Consider the following 9,034-nt stretch of genomic DNA (forward strand, 5'->3'; position numbering starts at 1 on the left):
GTCGTCACTTCCGAAAATGTCAACGCAACAAATATCGTAAAGAAAAAAAAAGTTTAAATATGAACTTTTTACGCTAAAAGCATGAACATTGCAAATTATCTCTATATTTCTATTAATGAATTAAAGAATCAGACGCATAAATAATATTTCAACGTCACAGTGGTGTTTAAGTTACTGTTGGTGCTCAAGATGCGTGATATTAGTGATCAGTGAAAAACAGTGCACGGTGTGAATCGACCCGATCTAGTTAGCAAAATAAAAAGAAAATTCCACCTACAGCTCATTGTACGAAATACATTCTGGGCGGTAAAACTTTGACTAGCTTGTTGAGCCTTCAGAAACGTAAATACCTGTAGGACGACGACCGAAACCAAAAACTCCACTAGAGACCGCAAACGGCATCGTGATTCAATCAAGCCCCTTCGCGTAAATAATTTGCCCCGTCCCTCATCCCTTTCGCCGTGTGTACTCGAGTCGGCAATCATGCCTGTGAGTGTCGTGTCAATGTAATAACTAATTCTTGTGTTAGTTCGTGGTTATTGAAGTCGGCATCGCATTCGCTCAGTAAAGCGAGTGCTGCTTAAGCTGCCTGTTGCGCGAGTCTTATGTGGTGAAATGTCGCTATTTGACTTGCTTTGTGGTCACGTTGCTGCTCTTAAGCCTAAATGCGGCGCGGACTTGCCTGAACGTGTACCGGCCATGTCGCCTACGGACGAAAAGCGTTACGACGCATTCGTTGTCTACGCGCTCTGAGGATCCACATTTCGTCAACGTTGTTGTGCTCGTAGAAGCTACAAGAAGCACTTACCTGTCGACTTGAGCTCCGGAATACGCAGATGGTGTCGCAGTGCCGTTGGAGCCAGCTCATGTTTTGTTGTTTTGTTTCCTTTCAGCTCGCTAAGGACTTGCTGAATCCCTCGCCTGAGGAGGAGCGCAGGAAGTGCAAGCTAAAGCGGTTGGTCCAGCATCCGAAGTCATTCTTCATGGACGTTAAATGCCCCGGTACGTGCGATCCTGTGGCGGTTTTGTCAAACGGCTGCGACGATGTAGTCAAAAGCAATGACATGTCGATGCACGTCAGCGGACGGGAAATTGCCTCATGCTTCTTTTGCCGCCTGCAGTTCGATTGGGCTCAACATTTTGAAGGCTTTGAAATGTGCACGACACAATCTGAAGCAATCACGATAGCCCTATTGAATGCGAAGGAGTAACCATGTGCCCAACATGTCACGACAGTACAAGCATGTGCATATGTGCGTGTTAAATGCCTCGCTAAACTACGTTCAAGTTTTGAGTCTCCACAACATGTGGCTGAAGCAGCAGCGATCGCTTAAGTGAGTGCAAATGATCGGAGGCCTCACGATCGGTTTGACCCGAACCAGGAGAATGGTAACGATCAGAGACATTCAGATGGGCTTGGCGGATTCGCGTGAGATGTTCCACTTGTGTGGAAAGAAATGTGTGAATGTAATGTGCATGATGGTATGCTAGGGGCTACGTTGGCGTTACCCGTCTGACCGCATGTTAAACGTAAGGTTAGTTTTATTGAGTTTGTATATTTGCGATCGCTCGTAATGGCTGCGATAGTGGCGCCGGTGAAAATAGGTGGTGACGGCGTTGCTGAAATGCCAACATTTCGCGGTGTGGTTTCAGTAACGCATGTACTCGCAAAATTTGACCTCGTGTTTTTCATTTGCAGGATGCTACAAGATCACTACAGTGTTCAGCCATGCCCAGACAGTAGTACTGTGTGTTGGATGCTCCACAGTTCTTTGCCAGCCAACAGGAGGTCGGGCTAGGCTAACTGAAGGTAAGCATTGCATGGCCCTTTAGAGGCCAGTGGTGTTATTATCAGCACTGTTGGTAGTAGACCAGTGCACTACTTCGAAAGTAAGACCTTTGTTATGACAGAAATTTTTCTTATAGATAAGGGAGCTTGCACCTTATGCATTTCAAACATTTACTGTCGAACAGAGATGTTCATTGTGAATTCGTTGATTTGTCGTGCCTATACTGTGCCACGAGAAAAAAGTTAAAATTTTATTTATGGGCCTTATTCTCAAACGATCCACTTCGGCGATACTATCACCTCAGCGATAGTTCACTGTCAGGCGCATGCCAACTGGTTGTTTTAGCAAAATTGAATGACATAGCTCATCCAATTTTGCTCAACCAGCTAGTCCGCATGTGCTACACAGCGAACTACCGCCAAGGTGATAGTATCGCTGAAGTGGATCTTCTCAGAATACAGCCCTATATCTAATGCCATCTGATACACTGAGTGCCATTAGATTGGTGCTCCACAGCAAAATAATGCTTTCACATGGAACAGCCGTGATGATGTGTTTGAATTTGCACTAAATGGTCAGAGTGAATCCTCTGTGTTATAGATAGTAATGGTAAAGCTGTGCCAAAATGCAGTGTGGAGAAAATGCTGCTCCATACTATGCCCGGTTGTTATCACCGGTATTGCAACATGCCTGTGCCAAATATCCGAGGAGAGAAAAAAGAAAATGTTAGCGGTGATAATCAAATCAGTTGCTTTTTACAATGGCAGTGGTATGAGGAAAACACCTTGTTTTGCTCTGCGGCGTGCTTCGTTGGAATAATCTGCTTACAATAATGCAATGGCGCGACCACAGGGGCACTTTGCGTTGACCCGTCGTGCAGCTCGATGCGTTTCGTGCATTGTCACAAAGTGCAGGACGTGCGCAATCTCCTATGGCCTTTTGCTGGCGAGTGTGCATTTGCATACCCACCAACTCTGCTGATGGGTCCAGGAGACTCCTGCACTTTGACCAGTCCTCCTGGTCATAGGGGCACGGCCATAAATCTCCCAAAAACCTACCCCAACCCCACCATGAGAAAATAACTCCCTAAGAGACCCCAGCATGCTGCACATTTGCATCGTAATTACCATTGTGCCCAAGATAACTAGCTGAAGTCCAATTTTAATCCAAGCCATCTATGTGCTGGCTGTGTAGACCTAACTCAGTTCGCTGAAAATTCAGACATGTGGCGAGGAGTGTGCAGGGGGCAAAGGTCATCGATATGTGTTGCATGATGGCTGGTTCCCTTGGACCCGTTTTGTTGCAATGCAGTCATTCTATGTGATGAAGCATATTAAAAGTGAAGAGTGACCGCTGTCACGAGACATAGGACTCGTTACTAACTTATAGACATGCGCATCGCAGTACGAGCACTGAAATGTCAAATAACTATACTGGCAGCCACTCAGCGCTGTTTATGACATTGCTGTGATTAGGAAGAAATGTCCCCCCCCCCCCATCATCATTGTGGTAGTTCTCATCCCCCCGCTCGGTGAATCTCTGGAGTTTTGAGGTGTACAAGTTGGCAGGTATGCCCTTTATGAAACACATTCAGTGAGTTCCCTAAACTCTCTAAATTTAAGATTTAGTTGTCATCTGATAACATAAAATAGTGGGAGACTAATGGCAGTAGGTCTTTACATGCAATATAGACATTTACATAGTGCGAAAATGCAGTGAGGTTTTGATTTACGTAGACTAATCACTTAAAGCTACCCATCACCGTCACGAAGAAAGACATTAAGAGCTTGAGCGATAGTGTTTCAGCTGGTGATAGTGGCAGTACTTTTCACATTGGCGTTGACTAATTCCCTTTCAAAAGTTGGATTATGTTAACCTGTAGCCTGTAGATAGATGGTTAAATTTCGATATAACGAATCACATGTGGACTGCCAAAAACTTGTGGTTATAACCCAGTGGACAAACCTAGGAATTAAAGTGCTGTACCTTGGCAGTAGGTGCGTGTGCAGACAAGCATACTCTCAAATAAAAATGTTTCACTCGCTTCAAAGCTGCTTTATTTGAAGAACTCTGGTGATTTTCCCCTGGCATGTGCAGCACGCACTACCGATTAGGAATGCATCTACATCTTCCACTTTGTGCAATGCCTCATTGGGTACGTCATTGCACCGAGCGGTGAAAGTGCGGAGTTTGTTCATGTGCACTAAAACATCAGTGTTTGACACGATATCATCTGTGTTCAGTGACCCAGTCTTCCTTCAGGTCGCCGTCACTGGAGATGTCGCAAATACAATTAACAATCTTCCACCTAATTAGATAAGCAGTCCTTAATTCTCAAATATATTTAGATAAAGAGTGTCAATGAGAAAATTGCAGAGCGGCATGGAAACTCCCGATACAGCTTTCTTTTCCTCAATACGTGCAACATAAGTGTTTTTCCGGGTGTGAAAGGTTAGCACATACAGTTCTACTGCGCCGTGCCAGCAGGCGAAGCTGCACCTGGCGTTAGAGACCTCCCCAGCGTGATCTCGGGGATCATGCCCAGGCCTTGCATTCACTTCTACCTCTCCCTGTGGTGCACCTCGTGGGCTGGCAGCTGGGCGTGTCCTCTGAGATTGCATTGGCACCGGTGCATTCTCGGAGGCCTTGAGCCGAAGTTCGCTTGCCTAGATCCCACAGTGGAGGGCTGTATTGTCACGGGCTGCTCGTTGCAGTTAATGGCAGTGGATATAATGGAGTAATTTCACCTGTCCCTTCAACTTCGTTATAGCGAGGTTCGAGTGTAATTGTGCATTGAAGTGCTAGTTTCAGACCTCCTCTACGAGATATATGCAATAATAGTGGTTATGCTCACTCATTTTATGTCACCTGTACTGTATTGAGCAAAATCATTTTTGAAAAGGCCACATTAGTGATCGGGCCAAGTCTTGGAAGTTGAGTAAAATACACTAAAGCATTTACGGCCTATTTTGTTGGCATAATGCCAGGAAAACTTCTACATATATTAAAGTTTTCTGGGGCAAAAGAGAGCTTGCTGTTAAGCCACGTTAGTTGACCCTCCCAGCTAAAATGGAAAAAACAAATGAAACGTGAGTTATGTCAAACATGCAGTCCTTTTTGCTACTAGTCTTAATCCTTGTTTTTCCTAATGGTGATGCAGCCAGAATGAACATTGCTGTAGTTGCCCGAAACAGCATTGTGCTTGGTCTTGCTTTTCTTAGCTACCCAGTAATTGGAAACATCATTTTGGGCAGTAAATGACTACTTGTAAGTAGCGTGGAATAAATGTAAAGCGTTTGTCGGCAGAATAAATGGATACTCATTCATACTTGAGTATTTTCGCAGGCTGTATTGCATGCACACTCGTTAGCACTTGTGTTCATAGCCGCCTATTCATGCTCGAGGGCACTCGCATTCGCCGTCCATGACTCGTGTTCCAAGTCTGTTTAAAATCGGTCACTGGCTTTTTTTTTTTTTTTCATTCTCACATTGAATGGCCTAACGTCATGCACTAACGCTGTTTCTTGTGACATGAATGTGGGGAGCCGATCCATGTACTCGTGGGTATGCCACCCTATGATTTGCTGTGGGTTTCAGTGAGTGCTATTTTACATAGGTATATCATGTTTTGCGTACGTGCCTTATGCATTGCGTAGTGTGACCAATAGTAACTACTGCAATTAGTTGAATCCCATGATAACGAAATTCTGCCAAAAATATATTTTTGTATCGCGGCGAATGCCCATAGGATTGAATGCATTTCGTACCCCTCGACAACGAGACGACGCTTTAACAAAATTTGCGAGAACGTAACCCCGCATATTACCTACTCGAGCAAGGCTAGCAGGCTCCAAAATATGTTCAAATCTGATTGCTTTGCACTAAAATTGCATAAAATATCACCACGTTACACTTGCTTGGGCACTGCTATTCTTGTTTACAAAAACAACCAAGTGCCAGAAGCGATTGCGTGCGCTGGGAACATGTAATGGCCACCAGCTTGTTTGTTGGTAGCCTGGTCAAAGTAGCACGCTGGTTACTGATGTGCGACGATGGTTTTTATCGTCGCACTGTCATCTGGGTCAAAAAAAGGCACAAGATTGAGACAGGTGGCGCTTGTGGGGGCATTGTGGGGGTACAACAGGTATGAGGTACTGAGAGGTATTTGGAAGACAGTAATGGTGCCAGGGCTTACTTTCGGGAATGCGGTCCTGTGTTTAAGGGCAGAGGTTCAGTCAAGACTAGAAGTAAATCAGAGAGCTGTGGGAAGGTTAGCACTAGGTGCCCACGGGAAAACCGCAAACGAAGCAGTACAGGGGGACATGGGCTGGGCATCGTTCAAAGCACGGGAAGCTCAGAGTAAAATCCTATACGAAAAACATCTGAGGAAATTGGACGATAACAGGTGGGCAGCTAAGGTGTTTAAATACCTATACAGAAAGAGCGTTGACTCACAATGGCGGAAAAGAACTAGGAAGCTAACCAGTAAGTATGCCAGACACGAGGACGAAGAAAGACAGAGCATTAAACGACAGGTTAAAAACGCGGAAGGCAAAAATTGTATAAATTCAATGGAAAAGAAGCATAGTGTGGAACTATATCGATACTGGAAACAGCAGTTCAGGAAGGAAGCGTTTTATGATAACTCAAGAGGCAGTGCCCTACTCTTTGAAGCTAGATCAGGATGTCTTAGAACGCGGAGCTATAAAAAGAAATTTAACGAAGAAGTAGACACATGTACTGTGTGTGGTAAATATGTAGAAACAATGGAACACCTCATACTAAAATGTGATGGTATCAAGCCCGATGTCGATGCGGCCACAGTCACCCTTCCTGAGTCCCTAGGGTTCAGAGATAATAATAGTCATGTAAATAAATATGCGGTGGAAATTAGCAAAAGGCGATTGGAGGATTGGTGGCACAAAAGCAGAGAGGTGACATAAGGTTAAGAGGGTAGGAAGACGTATTTAAAGAAAATCGAGAAATTCAATAACGCACAGCACAGATAAAAATAAAAATCTGAGCATGGTGGCAACTGCCATCGCCCCGTTTCAAAGGGCACGCTCCTACCTTCCATCCATCCATCCGTAGTGAACAGACAGTGGCAATACAGGGCCAGGAAATACTTCGGGTAAAATAATATACATACCTTGGTATATGGATAAACGAAGGCAATAGATATATGGAATCACAGGAAGGAATGGTAACAGTAAAGGGGAAGAGAAATGCAGCCATAATGAAACAGCGCTATGGGGATACAATAGGTATAAGCTGCTCAGGGGCATGTGGAAAGGTGTAATGGTTCCAGGACATACTTTTGGAAATGCGGTTGATTGCTTAAAATCAGGGGTACAGTCAGGACTCTGTGCCAACCAAAAGGTCAGTGGGACGCCTGGTATTGGGCACTCATAGGTAGACTACAAATGAAGCTGTGCAAGGTGATATTGGCTGGGCAAGTTTTGAAGTGAGGGAAGCTCACAGTAAAATTGATTTTGAAGAACGACTGAGGAATATGGGAAAAAGTAAATGGGCTGGGAGAGTGTTTGAAGTATTTGTACACTAAAAACATTCATTCTCAGGAGAAGAAAAGAACTAGGAAGCTTAGCCAGCAAGTATGTGACCTGTAGGGTGAGCAACACGGCAACAAAGAACATCAAGCGGAAAGTCGGAGAGGCTGAAACAATCTCATGGGTGGCGGCAATAGAAAAAAAACCTGCCATGAGTAACTATTTAAAAGGAAAAAACGAAATCAGGAAAGAAACAATGTATGATAACTTAAAGGGAAGCTCATTACTTTTCGAAGCGAGATCAGGATGCCTTAGAACACGCACCTATAAAGTGAGACATAAGAAGGAAGCTGCATGTGCTTGCTGCGAAAAGCTGGGGAAACGATGTAGCATGCTTAATACAATGTGAAGATATCTGCCCAGCAGTCGATTTAGGCACCACTCGCCTCCTTGAAGCCCTTGGGTTCAGCAGTAAACATGTCCGCACTAGAGATTAGCAAGAGGCGATTGAAAAAAAAAAAAGGTAGGGTGACGAAAAAAAACGGAGAAGCACAAAAACAAAGTTCGCAATACGGGGTCAGAGAATTTGGTTATGGGAATTCTTCATGTTTTTTTTTGTTTTTTTTTTACCCAGGAGGACATTAGGCAGTATAATAGCAAGAGCTTGGTGGAGCGAACCACCGCCCCGATCCAAAGGGGATGCTCATATCCATCCATCCCACACCAGCTTGCTGTGGCATCATGGATTTTGACAAACTGAAGTCTGCAAATTTCAAGGAATTTTACTGAGCCACAATGGTGCAAGTAGAAAACAATTTGAAATCCGTGATGTCACTGACATATCAGTGCTGGTTTTCTGTCGTAAAATGCAAAATGGCGAACTGCATTATTTTTTTTGCTAATCTCAACCTATTCTGTTGAAATTAACACAAATAGTTTTCTAGGAATGTTTGATTAGGCTAATAGTTTCTCTTTAGTGTCTCTTTAATGCTTTCTCAGCAGTATTCATGTTTGTGACATGTACTAAGTATGCCTGCAACTTCATTTGGGGTTGTATACAGTGGTGGATGGCCATGTGCCTTGCCTACACCAACACTACTGAAGGTGATGCTACTGCTTTCTACGGCATTGGAGATTTTTTGTATATATCATGGGATATATTCACTGAAATATTGTGCATGATATTTGACTGCAGTTAACAGGTGTGTTGATCCATAGTGCTTTATAACTTCTTTCTTCTTTTTGCAGGATGCTCGTTCAGGAAAAAACAGCACTAGGACCTACCATTTGGCTGTAAAAAGGGAAATAAAATGGTCCAGTACCACATCCAAGCTGCTGTGCTTACATTGTGTTTCCAATAAACTGCTCTTTTGTTTACACTTAAATTTGTTTTAATGTCAACAGTAGTAGGTCTTGCATGAAGTCTTCCTTTCAGTTGGAATGCTAAATCCACTGAGCTGAATGAAAAGAGCTAACAGCACTTTTCTCCTTTGTACTGAAGTGTGGCAGCCTGAGTGGGCACTATAGTAGCTGAAATGTTTAAGTGTGAGCAGTTCACACTTCAGGACAAGGCTGCCGTTGGCTTAGTTTAAACGCTCTGGGATCAAAATGCCCTTGGCTCCATGGTTTGTTTATAGATTGCTCCTCAGGCTTATCTCGATAGTTTGCATATTTCTGTGGCAGATTAAAAAGGAATTTTAAAGTACGCTGTATCACACTTGTGCAGAAGCGTGGCAG

General features: G+C 43.9%; 1 protein-coding gene across 1 annotated transcript; it reads left to right on the top strand.

The window, feature by feature from the left end:
• The first annotated feature begins 354 nt into the window (after positions 1–354).
• On the top strand, positions 355–8,676 carry RpS27 (ribosomal protein S27). The gene is made up of 4 exons (XM_075692563.1): positions 355–489; positions 894–1,002; positions 1,700–1,810; positions 8,546–8,676. Exons 1-4 carry the CDS (start codon positions 484–486, stop codon positions 8,572–8,574), a joined length of 255 nt encoding a protein of 84 aa, XP_075548678.1. The 5' UTR covers positions 355–483; the 3' UTR covers positions 8,575–8,676.
• Positions 8,677–9,034: the final 358 nt, after the last annotated feature.

Source organism: Dermacentor variabilis, chromosome 5, assembly GCF_050947875.1.
Source record: "Dermacentor variabilis isolate Ectoservices chromosome 5, ASM5094787v1, whole genome shotgun sequence".
Taxonomy (NCBI): Eukaryota; Metazoa; Arthropoda; class Arachnida; order Ixodida; family Ixodidae; genus Dermacentor; species Dermacentor variabilis.